The following is an 18,163-nucleotide window of genomic DNA, read 5'->3' on the forward strand; positions in this document are numbered from 1 at the left end:
TGTTCACACAGCAGTACTACATCCAGATAAAAGTGAAATAAAAGTCTAAAATGCAGCTGATTTATGGTTCTGCAAGTCAATAAATGGCAACCAATATATGACAACCAGATTGCTGTTAGCAATCTTATTAAATTTCTGTTAGTATTTCATGAGACTCCACCCCTCTTCAATGTTTTAAGCAGTTGCTTTGTGGTTAAGAAAGACACAGTGATAGAGCCTCATACCACAAATGACATTACAGCCTCATCTTCCACTCCACACTCTTAGCCTTGTACTGTATGCATGTCTGTATGAAGGTAAGAGCAGATATGTAAAAAATATATTTAAAAAATAAAAGAAGGAAAGTCTTTCTGAAAAGAACAAATTTAGCTAACTTGGTCCTATTGTTCTATGAAGTGTCATGTCAAATTCTCGGCCATGTAAAAAAGAAAGAAAGAGGTGTTTTACCAATTAGTCATGCAAGCATTTGACCAAATGTCAGTCCTACTGTACTAAGTGAGCAAGGACATGCTCTGTTCTTCTAATTTGTCATTTAATTCATTGCAGAAAATTGGTCCAACACGTAAATCCATTTACCATTTACTTACCACAAACCATTATTGTAAAAGAGTGTAAGCTACCTGCAAAACTTAAGCTGATGGTTATCATATGCATCTACTTGACACCAAATGTTAAAATGAAAGAGGTACAACATAAAAACTAACATGGGTTTGATACATTTTTTTTGTAGAAAAATGGCAGCAAAACTGTGACTTACAGTTCCGTTGCCAATGAGGGGCTAAATCAAAACTGAAGAGAACAAGACAATTTTATATCAAAGGTTGACGCAAAATATGTCTTGAAACACTTGGTGACAAATAACTAGGCTGTGAGAGCATTGCTGAGCAGGCAGCTATATTTATAGCCCATCCTAATAAGAACACAGGAGGGTAAGAGATTAAGTATCAGATTTATATTGAATATATTACCTATTTTATGACGTGTGAACTTCTCAGAAATGTCTTACTGCCCTCTTACTTAGCCTGTTCAATATCATCTTTATACATCTAATACACACCATATCAATCAAGTCACTCCTTACTTCATATAGGAAACAAACACTTGAGGGAAGGTCAGCCTGCAAGGTTATTCTTGTTTCCCGTTTCAGTTCAGAACCCAGGGCCAAATCTGTGGAGTGGTTGATTGATTTACAGATGCAAAGTAGAACAAAGTAGTTAATTAAAACCTAAATCTGCACTTCTTTTGATGCTGGTTTACTACCAGGAAACATCATTATGGTGAGGCTGATTTCACATCTTGCCAAGTATTGTACAGATGAAGAACACAGGGCCAAATCTGTGGAGTGGTTGATTGACTTACAGAGACATAAATCAGCGGCATGTTATGCATTACTTGATTTTTTTTACATGTGTCAAAGATCTTAATTTGACCCGTATTGTCGTAGCAAAATAATCCTTCAGCAACAGGATTTGAATGTTGCTTGATCGGTGGTTAGGCTATTACACTACATGAAAAGTGCAATACTGTTAATATAACCATGTGTTAGTGCGGGTTTTCAGTGAATTCATGTAAATCACAAAGCTCAGCTGCATTTCCTGCGGCGCAGGAAAATTCTCAGCAACAACAGAGTGATCAAATTAAGATCCTACAGTTTCCCTCGAAAATACAGTGTTTAGTAACCTACGGTCTTTATTCAGGGTTGCATATTGCCTATGACTACAACACTGATCTACTTAATTATTGTCACATTAACTGAAGTATAGGCCTTTCCCCAATTTTTCCATCCTAGATGGTTCTAATTAGTTAATTGGGGATCCCAGCAGGTATTATCACGATTTAAAATAGGGCAAGAATGCAGGGAGCTTTTACATTGACTGTGCAGTGTCATTCAATTTACCTGCAGTAGCCTATATATGTCAGAACGCTGAGTGTGGATGTGGTGCAGGGAATCAAGCGCAGGAACAAGGGTGTTCGTCAACAGACTTTAGTAATCCAAAATAGTAACTCCAAACAGGTGAATAGCCAACCCAACCGGGAGGCATGAACAAATTACGCACACACACAACAGTGCGTAAAACAAGAAAAAGGCGCACGCAGTGCGGACTCGACACAAACAACACGAGAGAGAAAAACCATCAACAGCAACAGCTGACATAACAATCACACATAACACCTGCCCCAACACACGATAACTAAATAGGAAACAAAATCAAACACTAACAAGGGACAGGTGTACAAACAGACAAAACCAAACAAACATGAAACATCGAACGGTGGCAGCTAGTACTCCGGGGGACGACGACCGCCGAAGCCTGCCCGAACAAGGAGGAGGAGCAGCCTCGGCCGAAACCGTGACAGTACCCCCTTGACGCGCGGCTCCAGCCGTGCGCCGATCCCGGCCTCGGGACGACCAGGACGACGCGGAGCAGGGCGCGTAGGATGACCCCGATGGAACTCGGTCAGCAGGGACTGGTCTAATATGTCCCTCCTCGGCACCCAGCACCGCTCCTCCGGGCCGTACCCCTCCCACTCCACGAGATATTGGAGACCCCCCATCCGGCGTCTCGAATCAAGGATGGACCTCACAGTGTAGCGCCGGAGCCCCCTCGATGTCCAACGGGGGCGGAGGAGTCTCTTCTATCTCATAGTCCTGGAGTGGACCAGCTACCACCGGCCTGAGGAGAGACACATGGAACGAGGGGTTAATATTCCTGTAATCAATAGGCAGTTCTAACCTGTAACACACCTCGTTCAACCTCCTCAGGACTTTGAATGGCCCCACAAACCGCCGACCCAGCTTCCGGCAGGGCAGGCGGAGGGGCAGGTTTCTGGTCGAGAGCCAGACTCGATCTCCAGGTGCGTACACAGGCCCCTCACTGCGGTGGAGATCGGCGCTCGTCTTATGCCGACGGATGGCCCGCTGCAGATGAACGTGGGCAGCGTTCCATGTCTCCTCCGAGCGCCGCACCCACTCATCCACCGCAGGGGCCTCGATCTGGCTCTCGTGCCAAGGTGCCAGAACCGGCTGGTACCCTAACACACACTGGAAAGGGGTTAGTTGGGTGGAGGAGTGGCGGAGAGAGTTCTGTGCCATCTCGGCCCAAGGAACGTATCTCGCCCACTCCTCCGGCCGGCCCTGGCAATAAGACCTCAGAAACCTACCCACATCCTGGTTAACACGTTCAACCTGCCCATTACTCTCCGGGTGGTAACCCGAGGTAAGGCTCACCGAAACCCCAACCGTTCCATAAACGCTCTCCACACTCTGGAGGTGAACTGGGGGGCCTCGATCAGACACTATATCCTCGGGTACCCCGTAATGCCGGAAGACATGGGTAAACAGAGCCTCAGCGGTCTGTAGGGCAGTAGGTAGACCCGGCATGGGAAGGAGACGACAGGCCTTCGAGAACCGATCCACAACGACCAGGATGGTAGTATTCCCCTGTGAGGGGGAAGGTCTGTAACAAAATCCACCGAGAGGTGGGACCAGGGTCGTTGTGGAACGGGCAGGGGTTGTAGCTTACCCCTGGGCAAATGTCTGGGCGCCTTACACTGGGCACACACCGAACAGGAGGAGACATAAATCCTCATATCCCTGGCTAACGTTGGCCACCAGTACTTAGTGCTAAGGCAGTGAACTGTCCGGCCGATACCTGGATGTCCAGAGGAGGGGGACGTATGAGCCCAATAAATGAGGCGATCGCGTACCTCGAGCGGAACGTACGTCCGACCCACTGGACACTGTGGAGGACTTGGGTCGGTGCGTAACGCCCGCTCGATCTCTGCATCGACCTCCCATACCACCGGTGCAACCAGACAAGACTTTGGTAGTATGGGAGTGGGCTCAACGGACCTCTCCTCCGTGTCATACCGCGAGACAGGGCATCTGCCTTCCCGTTCTGGGACCCAGGGATGTAAGTGATTTTAAACACAAACCGGGCTAGAAACATAGTCCAGCGGGCCTGGCGAGGATTCAGTCTCCTAGCTGCCCGGATGTATTCCAGGTTACGGTGGTCAGTTAGAATGAGGAAAGGGTGTTGAGCCCCCTCAAGCCAATGCCTCCACACCTTTAGGGCCTGTACCACGGCTAACAGCTCCCTGTCCCCACGTCATAATTCCGCTCCGCCGCGGACTGAGCTTCTTAGAATAAAAAGCACAGGGGCGGAGTTTAGGTGGTGTGCCAGACCGTTGTGAGAGAACGGCCCCAATACCGGCCTCGGACGAAGTCTACCTCTACCTGGAAAGGTAAAGCGGGATCCGGATGCGCCAACACCGGCGCTGAGGTAAACAGGTCCTTCAGTTTCCCAAAAGCCCTGTCCGCCTCAGCTGACCACCGCAAGCGCACCGGACCCCCCTTCAACAGAGACGTTATGGGAGCTGCCACCTGTCCAAAACCCCGGATAAACCTCCGGTAAAATTCGCAAAACCCAAGAACTGTTGCACCTCTTTCACAGTGGTTGGGGTTTGCCAATTACGCACAGCTGACACCCGGTCAACCTCCATCTTCACCCCTGACGAGACAACTGATAACCCAAAAAGGAGACCGACTTCTGAAAGAACAGACATTTCTCTGCCTTGACATATAGGTCATGCTCCAACAGCCTCCTCAACACTCGGCGCACCAGGGCTACATGCTCTGCTCGGGTAGAACTGTACACCAGAATATCGTCTATGTAACACGACTACTCCCTGTCCCTGCATGTCCCGGAAAATCTCATCGACGAAGGATTGGAAGACTGAGGGAGCATTCATTAACCCATATGGCATGACGAGATACTGTAATGTCCGGAGGTCGTAGCAAACGCTGTCTTCCATTCATCGCCCTCTCTAATGCGCACCAAGTTATATGCGCTCCTGAGATCCAATTTTGTGAAGAACTGAGCACCGTGTAATGACTCCGTCATAGTCGCAATCAGAGGGAGTGGATAGCTGTACTTCACCGTAATCTGATTGAGACCGCGGTAATCAATACACGGGCGCAGACCTCCATCTTTTTTCTTCACAAAAAAGAAGCTCGAGGAAGCGGGTGAAGTGGAGGCCCGTATGTATCCCTGTCTCAGAGACTCGGCGATGTAAGTTTCCATTGCCTTCCTCTCCTCTTGAGACAAGGGATACACATGGCTCCGCGGGAGGGCTGCTCCTGACTGGAGATCTATCGCACAATCCCCCTGTCTATGAGGCGGCAGCTGCGCCGCCCTAGTCTTACTAAACACCAGTTTCAAATCCTCATACTCGGGGGGAATATGCAGTGCTGGCATTAGATTCTGACTTTCCACCGAGGTCGCCCCTATGGAAACACCAAGACACAGCCCCTCACACTGAGCAGACCACCCTTTAAGAGCTTTCTCTCGCCACGAAATAGTAGGGTCATGGGTAATCAACCAGGGAAGCCCCAGCACCACCGGATACGCAGGAGAGTCAATCAGATAGAGCTGAATCGTCTCCTCATGACCCCCCTGCGCCACCATCTTAAGGGGCGCTGTGACCTCCCTAATCAACCCAGATCCTAACGGACGGCTATCTAGGGCATGTACAGGGAAAGGCTTATCAACGGGAAGGAGAGGAATCCCTAACTCTACACAGAACTGGCGATCTACAAAATTCCCAGCTGCGCCCTAAATCTACTAGCGCCTTATGCTGGGAACGAGGTGCAACCTGTGGAAAACAAACAGGCAAGGTTATGTGAACGACAGAAAGCTCTGGGTAAGTAGGGCGCCTACTCACCTGGGGGACTCCCCAATGCGTGGCCTGCCTTCACCTCCACCGGGGGACCTTCCCCAACACCTAGCCGCGGTGTGCCCTCCACGGCCACAGTTAGTGCAGGGAACGGCCCCCTCGGGTTCCTACTCCTCCGTTTCTAGCGCCAGCACCCCCGAGCTCCATAGGGCTCGGCTCGGAGGTGCTGGAGGGTGAAATGGGCGACACCCACCCGGGACGCCCACGGGTGGCGAGCAGGGTGTCCAGCCGAATGGCCATGTCGACCAGTTGGTCAAACGACAACGTGGTATCCCTGCACGCCAACTCTCTCTGGACGTCTCCCGGAGGCTGCAGCGGAAGTGGTCTATGAGGGCCCGCTCATTCCACCCTGCATCTGCCGGGCCAGAGTCCGGAACTCCAGAGCAAAATCCTGGGCGCTCCTCATCCCCTGTCGGAGGTAGAACAGACGCTCCCCGCCGCCTTCACTTCTGGTGGATGGTCAAACACGGCACGGAAGGGCGGGAGAACTCCGCATAGGTAATGGTAGCGGCGTCCATTCTCCTCCATTCGGCGTTGGCCCACTCCAACGCCTTGCCGGTGAGACAGGAGATGAGGGCGGAGACGCTCGTGTCCCGAGGGCGCCGGGTGTACGGTGGCGAGGTAGAGCTCCACTTGCAGCAGGAACCCTTGACACCCGGCAGCGGAGCCGTCGTACGCCCTCGGGAGCGAGAGCCGAATCCCACTGGTTTCCGGAAGGTGGACAGGAGGACTGACCGATGGGGATGGTCCGGTAGGTGGGGGCGTGGGTACCCCGCTGCTTTCCCATCGGTGGAGAGTGTTCATCACCCGATCCAGGGCGTGACCGATCTGGTTGATCCTGTCCTCCTGCCCACGAAGACGGTCCTCCATGATCTCTGTTGGCGCGGTTGCTCCTGCTGATTCCATGGTGTGATGTGTGATTCTGTCAGAACGCTGAGTGTGGATGTGGTGCAGGGAATCAAGCGCAGGAACAAGGGTGTTCGTCAACAGACTTTAGTAATCCAAAATAGTAACTCCAAACAGGTGAATAGCCAACCCAACCGGGAGGCATGAACAAATTACGCACACACACAACAGTGCGTAAAACAAGAAAAGGCGCACGCAGTGCGGACTCTCGACACAAACAACACGAGAGAGAAAAACCATCAACAGCAACAGCTGACATAACAATCACACATAACACCTGCCCCAACACACGATAACTAAATAGGAAACAAAATCAAACACTAACAAGGGACAGGTGTACAAACAGACAAAACCAAACAAACATGAAACATCGAACGGTGGCAGCTAGTACTCCGGGGACGACGACCGCCGAAGCCTGCCCGAACAAGGAGGAGGAGCAGCCTCGGCCGAAACCGTGACAATATATACATTATAAGCAAAATAAATGTTTCTTATGAGAAGTTATTTTGTAGAAATTTGAAAACAAAACTGAACAATTCAAACACTACATTGTACCAACTACCTGTCTCACGTGTATGTCCAGTTGCAATATTGTCACTTTTGAAAGGCATGAAAGCCAAGATAAACACAATAATGAAAGTTATCCAACACCTCTTTCACAATGAAGATGAAAGCTTCCCAAGGAAAATAGAATGCGTATTTATCTTTAATCCAAATAAGAACGCACTATTAAGAACCAGACATTTCCCTTATGCCTGCAATGTGGCATTTCAAATGTCACAATGTGAAGAACAAAATCAAATCAAATTTTATTTGTCACATGCTTGGTAAACAACAGGTGTAGACTAACAGTGAAATGCTTCCTTCCGGGACCTTCCCAACAATGCAGAGAGAGAAAATGAAGAAATAACAGAAAAGTAGTAAGACGTAATAATAAAAGTAATAATAAATACACAATGAGTAACAGTCAGGCACTTAAACTGCCCATATGATAATTTGTTGACAACTTAAATACTTTCTGGGAAAAAGGTGTCACGATCGTCAAAAGGAGGAGACCAAAGCGCAGCGTGTTGAGCGAACATCGTAGACTTTATTATAAAGAACCCACGATCAAAACAACAAACCAAATATGACGAAAGTGAAGTTCAATACTGATAAAGACTAACAGCATCAAGGAAACAAAAACCCACAAAACCAAGGTGAAACCACACAGTATAAATATGGCTCCCAATCAGAGATAACGAGCCGACAGCTGACACTCGTTACCTCCGATTGGGAGTCATATGACTAAATCAACATCAAAACCAAACATAGAAATGAAACAACTAGATCCCACATAGAACTACACCCAAATGAAAATGACAACCCTGGCTCACTACTAAGAGTCCCGGAGCCAGAACGTCACAGTACCCCCTAAAGGCGCGGACTGCGACCGCGCTCACAACCCCACAATAGGGGAGGGCTGGGTGGGTGTTGCTCCCGGAGGCGGTTCCGGCTCCGGGCTTGACCACCACCCCACTATAGTTACTACCCGCTTTCTTAACCTCCTCCCAATGACCACCCTCCACTTAAACCCACCTGGATTAAGGGGCAGCACCCGGACTAAGAGGCAGCACCAGGCTGAGGGACAGCACCGGACTAAGGGGGCAGCACTGGACTAAGGGGCAGCACTGGACTAAGGGGCAGCACCTGACTAAATGGCGGATCCTGGCTGGCTGGCTCTGGCGGATCCTGGCTGGACGGCTCTGGCGGATCCTGGCTGGACGGCTCATGGCTGGCTGACGGATCTGGCTGCTCATGGCTGGCTGACGGATCTGGCTGCTCATGGCTGGCTGACGGATCTGGCTGCTCATGGCTGGCGGAAGGCTCTGGCTGATCCCGTCTGGCGGAAGGCTCTGGCTGCTCCTGTCTGGCGGAAGGCTCTGGCTGATCCTGTCTGGCGGAAGGCTCTGGCTGATCCTGTCTGGCGGAAGGCTCTGGCTGATCCTGTCTGGCGGAAGGCTCTGGCTGATCCTGTCTGGCGGAAGGCTCTGGCTGATCCTGTCTGGCGGAGAGCTCTAGCGGCTCCGGTCTGGCGGACGGCTCTGAAGGCTCATGGCAGACGGGCGGCTTTGCAGGCTCAGTACAGACGGGCAGTTCAGACGGCGTTGGGCAGACGGACAGTTCAGACGGCGTTGGGCAGACGGGCAGTTCAGGCGCCGTTGGGCAGACGGGCAGTTCAGGACGGGCGTTGGGCAGACGGACAGTTCAGGCGCCGTTGGGCAGACGGGCAGTTCAGACGGCGTTGGGCAGACGGACAGTTCAGGCCCCGTTGGGCAGACGGCAGACTCTGGCCGTCTGAGGCGCACCCGTAGGCCTGGTGCGTGGTGCCGGAACTGGAGGTACCGGGCTGAGGACACGCATCTCAGGGCTAGTGCGGGGAGAAGCAACAGGGCATGCTTGGCCCTGGGGACGCACCGTAGGCCTGATGTGTGGTGCCGGAACTGGAGGTACCGGGCTGAGGACACGCATCTCAGGGCTAGTGCGGGGAGAAGCAACAGGGCATGCTTGGCCCTGGGGACGCACCGTAGGCCTGATGCGTGGTGCCGGAACTGGAGGTACCGGGCTGAGGACACGCATCTCAGGGCTAGTGCGGGAAGCAGCAACAGGGCATGCTTGGCCCTGGGGACGCACATAAGGCCTAGTGCGGAGAGCAGCAACAGGGCATGCTGGACCCTGGGGACGCACATAAGGCCTAGTGCGGAGAGCAGGAACAGGCCGGGCTGGGCTGGCGACGCGCACCGTATCTCTGGTGCGAGAGGCCGGAACAGGCCGGGCCGGGCTGGCGAAGCGCACCGTATCCCTGGTGCGTGAGTAGGAACAGGCCGGGCTGGGCTGGCGACGACGCACCGTATCCCTGGTGCGAGTGGCCGGAACAGGCCGGGCCGGGCATGGCGGCGCACCGTATCCCTGGTGCGTGGAGTAGGAACAGGCCGGGCTGAGCTGGCGACGCGCACTCGTATCCCTGGTGCGAGTGGCCGGAACAGGCCGGGCCGGGCTGGCGAAGCGCACCCTATCCCTGGTGCGTGGAGCAGGAACAGGCCGGGCTGGGCTGGCGACGCGCACCGCATCCCCTGGTGCGAGTGGCCGGAACAGGCCGGGCCGGGCTGGCGTAGCACACCGTGGACCTGGTGCTTGGAGTAGGAACAGGCCGGTCCGTACCGGGAACACACACCACTGGCCTCAACCGAGGATCAGGAACGGGCCGGACCGGACTGGCAACACACATCAGTCTTTCACGCCGTGCCACACACACTTCCCTCCCTCTACTCGCCAATGGCTCCCCGTACTCCGTTAGCCTTCTCTCCTTTTCTCCCTGTGGCAGCCTCCTGCTGCCCAGCCGCCCAAGCCATGTGCCCCCCCCCAAAAAATTTTTGGGGTTGCCTCCCGTCCTTCCGACGATGGCCCTGCCGATGCCGTTGCTCCTCTCGCCGTCGCCTCTCCACCGTCTCGTTTCATGGTCGGCGATCCATACCATCCAGGATCTCCTCCCAAGTCCAGGACCCTTTACCGTCCAACAGTTCCTCCCATGTCCAGACCCTTTGCTCCTGGATGCGCTGCTTGGTCCTTTTAAGGTGGGTTTTTCTGTCACGATCGTCAAAAGGAGGAGACCAAAGCGCAGCGTGTTGAGCGAACATCGTAGACTTTATTATAAAGAACCCACGATCAAAACAACAAACCAAATATGACGAAAGTGAAGTTCAATACTGATAAAGACTAACAGCATCAAGGAAACAAAAACCCACAAAACCAAGGTGAAACCACACAGTATAAATATGGCTCCCAATCAGAGATAACGAGCCGACAGCTGACACTCGTTACCTCCGATTGGGAGTCATATGACTAAATCAACATCAAAACCAAACATAGAAATGAAACAACTAGATCCCACATAGAACTACACCCAAATGAAAATGACAACCCTGGCTCACTACTAAGAGTCCCGGAGCCAGAACGTCACAAAAGGTTATGGCTCAAGGTTAGCTCAAAGCTACATCACCTCCTATTAGGTTGTGTAACTTTGCCCCCACCCCCCCTTAAGTTTGGTTTCCCAACTAAATAATATTTAGTTTCTTTGAACAATGGCCATTTTTCAAAGAAAAAGTTAGCTACAGAAAAGTAGGTTTTCAACTAGAGTACGCTACACTATTTTGAATATACAACTAGGCAATACCATTAGTAAATTCCCAAAGATGTCTACTGCCTGCACAAACTATGACTATAAATCTCATATAACAATAAATCCCATTTTAAAATAAATACTGCATATGTATATATATTTAAATTCTGCAGTCCTTTAAATTCCCTTTTCAAGGAGGTAAGCCTGTTTCCACTGTCATGTGTTATCATCATTCTAACAAGTCCACAGATTGACAACTGTTAGGCCCAACTTTACTTGTTTGTCACATGAAAGACTTGCAAGTATTCTGGAACAGTATGCCGGTGACATTTGAGAGCTTCTCCACAGCTAAACTGGGACCCTCTACAGTGCCAAGGTGCATTAGGGGAGATTAGTGTCAACATATGACCAAAACAATGTCTGAACTCCAGTAACTGATATCCTTCACAGAACAGCATTTACACAACATTAAGAAACGGTTCATCACAAGTGACCTATTCTATAAATACCCCATGAAATTCAACCCACAGTTTTGGAAGGCTTAATTTCCATTGTGACTAGGTTGCCATTCATACTTCCAATACTGCATTCAATTAGAGAACAGAGGTCTTAATCAAGAATGAAATATTTATGTACATTATAAAATAATACTAGGCATAGTTACATTTATTAGATTATCCCCTTTATGTTCAACAATGGCCACAATCACTTGACTAAATTGATAAGTATTTTTAAAAATCATTCATTTCAGTGAAACCACAGAAATATCAGTGGCATCTACACAAGTTCAGTATATTTGTGTGTTAATGACACAGACACAAGATATCAAATCAGAGGTAAAAATACATGGCCAAACAGTCTAAAACTAGATGACCAAATAGAGCAAGTCATTGCTGACTGGACACTTATCTCTCTCTATATAAGAAGCCTTGCAGAACTCCAAGGGCTGACAGGAAACCAGTCAAGGTGAGTTCTCATATTAGAATTCTTATATACAGTGCATTCGGAAAGTATTCAGACCCCTTGACTTTTTCCACATTTTTTAAAACGTTACAGCCTTATTCTAAAATGGATTAAATAGTTTTCCCCCCTCAATCTACACACAATATCCCATAATGACAAAGCAAAAACAGGTTTTTAGAGTCTTTGCTAATTTATTTAAAAAAATAAAACTGAAATATTACATTTACATAAGTATTCAGACCCTTTACTCAGTACTTTGTTGAAGCACCTTTGGCAGCGATTACAGCCTTGAGTCTTCTTATGTATGACACTACAAGCTTGGCACACCTGTATTTGGGGAGTTTCTCCCATTCTTCTCTGCAGATCCTCTCAAGCTCTGTTGGATGGGGTGCGTCGCTGCACAGCTATTTTCAGGTCTCTCCAAAGATGTTTGATCGGGTTCAAGTCCGGGCTCTGGCTGGGCCACTCAAGGACATTCAGAGACTTGTCCCGAAGCCACTTCTGTGTTGTGTTGGTTGTATGCTTAGGGTCATTGTCCTGTTGGAAAGTGAACCTTCGCCCCAGTCTGAGGTCATGAGCGCTGTGGAGCAGGTTTTCATCAAGGATCTCTCTGTACTTTGCTCCGTTCATCTTTCCCTCGATGCTGACTAGTACCTGCCACTGAAAAACATCCCCACAGCATGATGCTGCCACCACCATGCTTCACCGGTGGGATGGTGCCAAGTTTCCTCCAGACATGATGCTTCGCATTCAGGCCAAAGAGTTTAAGCTTGGTTTCATCAGACCAGAGAATCTTGTTTCTCATGGTCTGAGAGTCCTTTAGATGCCTTTTGGCAAACTCCAAGCGGGCTGTCATGTGCCTTTTACAGAGGAGTGGCTTCCGTCTGGCCACTCTACCATAAAGGCCTGATTGGTGGAGTGCTGCAGAGATGGTTGTCCTTCTGGAAGGTTTTCCCATCTCCACAGAGGAACTCTGGAGCTCTGTCAGAGTGACCATCGGGTTCTTGGTCAGCTCCCTGACCAAGGCCCTTCTCCCCCAATTGCTCAGTTTGGCCGGGCGGCCAGCTCTAGGAAGAGTCTTGGTGGTTCCAACCTTCTTCTATTTAAGAATGATGGAGGCCACTGTGTTCTTGGGGACCTTCAATGCTGCAGAAATTTTTTGGTACAATTCCCCAGATCTCTGCCTCTACATAATCCTGTCTCAGCGCTCTACGGACAATTCCTTCGACCTCATGGCTTGGTTTTTGCTCTGACATGCATTGCCAACTGTGTGACCTTATATAGACAGGTGTGTGCCTTTCCAAATCATGTCCAATCAATTGAATTTACCACAGGTGGACTCAATCAAGTTATAGAAACATCTCAAGGATGATCAATGGAAACAAGATGCACCTGAGCTCAATTTCGGGTCTGAATACTTATGTAATAAATTAGCAAATATTTCTAAAAAACGTTTTTTGCTTTGTCATTATGGGGTATTGTGTGTAGATTGATGAGGGAATTTTTTTAGAATAAGGCTGTAAAGTAACAAAATGTGGAAAAAGGGAAGGGGTCTGAATACTTTCCGAATGCACTGTAGCTTTGGAAGAGCCAACAGCTCAATGAGTGATGTTAAGTATATGTTAAGTATATGTTAAGTATAGGTGTTTATAACAAATACTTCCATAGATGGCAGAATAGGTGGCATGATGTAAGGATGATTAGTATGTTTTTTATTTACTTTTTGGTATAACATGACTTGAAAGTGCTTGAGGCGTCACTATAGACCCCCTGGTTCGATTCCAGGCTGTATCACAACCGGCCTTGATTGGGAGTCCCATAGGGTGGCGCACAATTGGCCCAGCGTCATCCGGGTTTGGCCGGTGTAGGCCGTCATTGTAAATAAGAATTTGTTCTTAACTGACTTGCCTAGTTAAATAAAGGTAAAATAAATAAATAAAAATATAAATATCAAACTTGAACAATATCCACTTGGTTTTCCTTCTTAGTATTTTCAAATCACATTTACATCATTTAGCAGACGCTCTTATCCAGAGCGACTTACAGTTAGTGAGTGCATACATTTTCATACTGGTCCCCCGTGGGAATCGAACCCACAACCCTGGCGTTGCAAGCGCCATGCTCTACCAACTGAGCTACATGGGATCACCTTCTCAGTACAAGTACTTTTCTCTTGGAGAAGGAAAGCAGGTAGATTAAATAATATTTGCTTATTGATCCATCTTGTGTAGTGTTTATTGCTTTGAAAATGCATTTGTCTAATTCATTGCAATGAAACTAACATAATTTATTTGCATGTATGTATATGGTCTCCCGAGTGGCGCAGTGGTCTAAGGCACTGCATCGCAGTGCTAGCTGTGCCACTAGAGATCCTGGTTCGAATCCAGGCTCTGTCGTAGCCGGCCGCAACCGGGAAACCAATGGGGCGGCGCACAATTGGCCCAGCGTCGTCTAGGGTAGGGGAGGGAATGGCCGGCAGGGAGGTAGCTCAGTTGGTAGAGCATGGCGTTTGCATTGCCAGGGTTGTGGGTTCGTTTCCCACGGGGGGCCAGTATAAAAAATCTATAAAAAATGTATGCACTAACTGTAAGTCGCTCTGGATAAGAGCGTCTGCTAAATGATGTAATGTAAATGTATATACAGTGGGGTCAAAATTATTGACACCCTTGATAAAGATGAGCAATAATGACTGTATAAAGTAAATAATTCAAATACTGAGCTATACTGTATGCTCAAAATCTTTTGTAAATTATATTTCCGCCGAAATGGAACGTAAAATCACAGAAAATATATGTTGTAGTGGCAGCTGCAAAGATGTATTTGGGTATACGAGATTTAACTTCAGAAGAGTTACAGGGTGTGTTGAGAGGTGGTGTCCCATCCTACCAGGCCGTTGGCATGGTGCAGGAGCAGATAAGGTCAAAGTAGTGGAATGGGGTAGTGGGTTTTTAATGAGTGTAGATGGTGGTGTCTAGGGCTATATTTCACTTCTTAAAGGAACAGAACTAATGAAGAGAATTTAATGTCGGTAGGCCGTGCCTGGCTTCACACTCCAGTACAGTAGGTGACGATGTATACACCTAAAAGTTGAATGCGCTCCACCAATCAAATCCCAAAGAAGACGAACCTGGCAACGCTTGGCATCCTGGGAGTGGCGGTTGATTCAATATGGCTGCGGCAGAAACGGGAAAGAAGAACTCAGGAATCTTTTGGATTAATGACAGTATCCTTTTACTTGGTCTCTATCAAATACAGCCCCCGTATTTTGTAGTCGATATTGTCAATATGTTGATGAAGGTTGGATATATTTAACTAACAAGTCGGGTGTTGTGAACTTGGTAACTAGCTACTGTAGCTAGTAAACTAGCTAAATTATGTAGCTAGCTATAAGCACTAACGTTACGCTAGCCAGCTAGCAAGGGGTTTATCACCTGGCTGGAAAACTGATCGGGAGCTAGTTTGTTAGTCAAGGGATGTGATATACTTTGCCAGAAGATACCGACCCTACCGTTACGCTTGTTTACGACTGAGCTGCATTGAGGTAGTAACGCAATCATGTCGATTACATTAAGAAAGACACCATGGTGCCGGTGGGAGATATGGGTAGAAAATGTACCACAATTCATGGATTGGATTTGCCTGGAAACTTGACATTGAATTGCATTGAATTCTACTTCCGGCAGAAATTAGCGTTTGAATCAGGAAACTTTCCTCTCACGACCTCTACAAGCCAGAATGTTGAATAAAATTATATTTTAACATACTTTACCAGTTGTCCAGGTGGTTGGTCCTTTTGGCGGTAGGAATGTGAGACGATATATCCACAAGAAAGTATAATTACATAAACTTACATGCACAAGAAGCATGCATACTTGCGGAGCTCGTGCAGTTATTTGCATGGTTCTGAGCATGCACCAAGTGGTAGAATATGAAAGGACTTCCAGCGCATTGAAAAGTTGATGTAATTATACTTTCCTGTGGATCTATTGCAGATTCAAATGCTAATTTCTGCCTGACGTAGAATTAAATGTAAGGATGGGATATGCCACAGTACTCCATATTGTATCTACACTGCTCCATTGAGAAGATTGAAATATTGCTAGTTTTTACCAGAATACTGCAATTTTCGTCCTCATGCTAATTAGCAGTAGCCACTGCAGCCAATTTGGAATGGCAGTGTCAGCCAATCAGCTCCTTTGTTGTTCAACACGATGTGCCATTCCATAGTGGCTACTGGTAGATAGCATGAAGACAAAAAGGGCAGTTTTTCCTGGGAAAACGAGCAGTATTTATATATTCTCCATGGAGTAGTGTAGATAAAGATACAATTTGGAGTACAGTGGCACATCCCATACCTGCATTGAGGTACAATTTCCGACCCATATCGCGCGGTGGCTCCAATGTCTTAATGTAACCATGATTGTGTTCCGACCTCAGTGCAGCTCAGTGTAAAGAAGCGTAACGGTAGGGTCCGTTTCTTCTGGCAATGAATGAAATACCTTGTCAAATGTTTGTAGTCCAGTGTGGCTCAGTTGGTAGAGCATGACGCTTGCAACGCCAGGGTTGTGGGTTCGATTTCCACGGGGGACCAGTGCGAAAATGTATGCACTCACTACTGTAAGTCGCTCTGGAGAAGAGTGTCTGCTAAATGACTAACATTTAAAAATGTAGCAAATTTTAGCTAGTTAACTAGTTAGGTGTCCGCTTTCTTTTATTGGGAAGTTGGCTAACGTCGGCTACTAAACAAATGCCAGCGACTTGTTGAACACAGTTCAGTGGCTTGCCTAAGCCATTTACAACATGCTGATTTTTATTGAAGTGAGGGTCTTGTTAGAGACCATCAAATATATTTCCTAATTCAATTCACACAGCATCAGATGAAGACCAACCTGTGGTGTTCATTCCAGGTGATGGCATTAGCTCTTGTTGTCAAAACCATGTGTGAGATTGTTCTGACCACTTTTCCTATTGCTGGCTGCTAACGTTACTGCATTTTTCCATGTCTCTCTCTTTCTCTCAGGAGTGAGCAAAGAAGGACACTTGCGGACAGCTTTTAAGTTGGGCTCAGGCACCAACAGCAGTGAAACAACGGTGAAGATGAGGGCCAAATATGGCTGTCAGATCCGAGGAGAGGCCCCTCTGAGACGGGGCAATAAAAAGCGAGGCCAGCCGTTTTCCCTGTCCTCTGTCTCTGAGTCCTCCATGGGTAGAGGGCAGCTCCAGTCCGCACCTGCTGCCACAGTCCCATCCCCCAGCCCAGCCACTCAGCAGCACCTCCTCACCACCTCGCAGGTAGGTCTGCCAAGAGGGACCACTGCCTTGACCCTAACTGGTTACTAGCTAATAACCTCTCCAGTCGGAACAGGGGCCCATGCAAACATAAAGCCTGGGTACACAGCTATTTTTTCTTTCAACAGGGATGTGACTTTATCTGATGAATCAAACATTTCTGATTGACTTCTGATTGAAATTGACCTTGGCCTACACCCAAGCCCACCCTCTTTTCTCAGATTTTCTATGTTGTTCTGATGCTGATCACATCACATGCCTGATTAAACAATGCTACCTAATTTGTCCAAACCAGGTAAGATAAAAAAAGCAGAAACAGGCTGATATACAGTGGGGGAAAAAAGTATTTAGTCAGCCACCAATTGTGCAAGTTCTCCCACTTAAAAAGATGAGAGGCCTGTAATTTTCATCATAGGTACACATCAACTATGACAGACAAATAGAGAAAAATAAATCAAGAAAATCAAATTGTAGGATTTTTAATGAATTTATTTGCAAATGATGGTGGAAAATAAGTATTTGGTCACCTACAAACAAGCAAGATTTCTGGCTCTCACAGACCTGTAACTTCTTCTTTAAGAGGCTCCTCTGTCCTCCACTCGTTACCTGTATTAATGGCACCTGTTTGAACTTGTTATCAGTATAAAAGACACCTGTCCACAACCTCAAACAGTCACACTCCAAACTCCACTATGGCCAAGACCAAAGAGCTGTCAAAGGACACCAGAAACAAAATTGTAGACCTGCACCAGGCTGGGAAGACTGAATCTGCAATAGGTAAGCAGCTTGGTTTGAAGAAATCAACTGTGGGAGCAATTATTAGGAAATGGAAGACATACAAGACCACTGATAATCTCCCTCGATCTGGGGCTCCACGCAAGATCTCACCCCGTGGGGGTCAAAATGATCACAAGAACGGTGAGCAAAAATCCCAGAACCACACAGGGGGACCTAGTGAATGACCTGCAGAGAGCTGGGACCAAAGTAACAAAGCCTACCATCAGTAACACACTACGCCGCCAGGGACTCAAATCCTGCAGTGCAAGACGTGTCCCCCTGCTTAAGCCAGTACATGTCCAGGCCCGTCTGAAGTTTGCTAGAGTGCATTTG

The 18,163-nt window shown here is 48.1% G+C and overlaps 1 protein-coding gene across 1 annotated transcript in view; it reads left to right on the forward strand.

Moving 5' to 3' along the window:
• LOC121578193 (myosin heavy chain, fast skeletal muscle-like) overlaps nucleotides 1-16,869 on the forward strand; it is a 29,685-nt gene extending 12,816 nt beyond the window's left edge. Inside the window, exon 39 of the mRNA XM_041892378.2 lies at nucleotides 16,785-16,869. Within this exon, the coding sequence (XP_041748312.1) occupies nucleotides 16,785-16,790 (6 nt within the window). The 3' untranslated portion in view covers nucleotides 16,791-16,869. The remainder of the gene's footprint in view (nucleotides 1-16,784) is intronic.
• Nucleotides 16,870-18,163: the final 1,294 nt, after the last annotated feature.

This window comes from Coregonus clupeaformis, chromosome 12 (assembly GCF_020615455.1).
Source record: "Coregonus clupeaformis isolate EN_2021a chromosome 12, ASM2061545v1, whole genome shotgun sequence".
In the NCBI taxonomy this organism is placed as follows: Eukaryota; Metazoa; Chordata; class Actinopteri; order Salmoniformes; family Salmonidae; genus Coregonus; species Coregonus clupeaformis.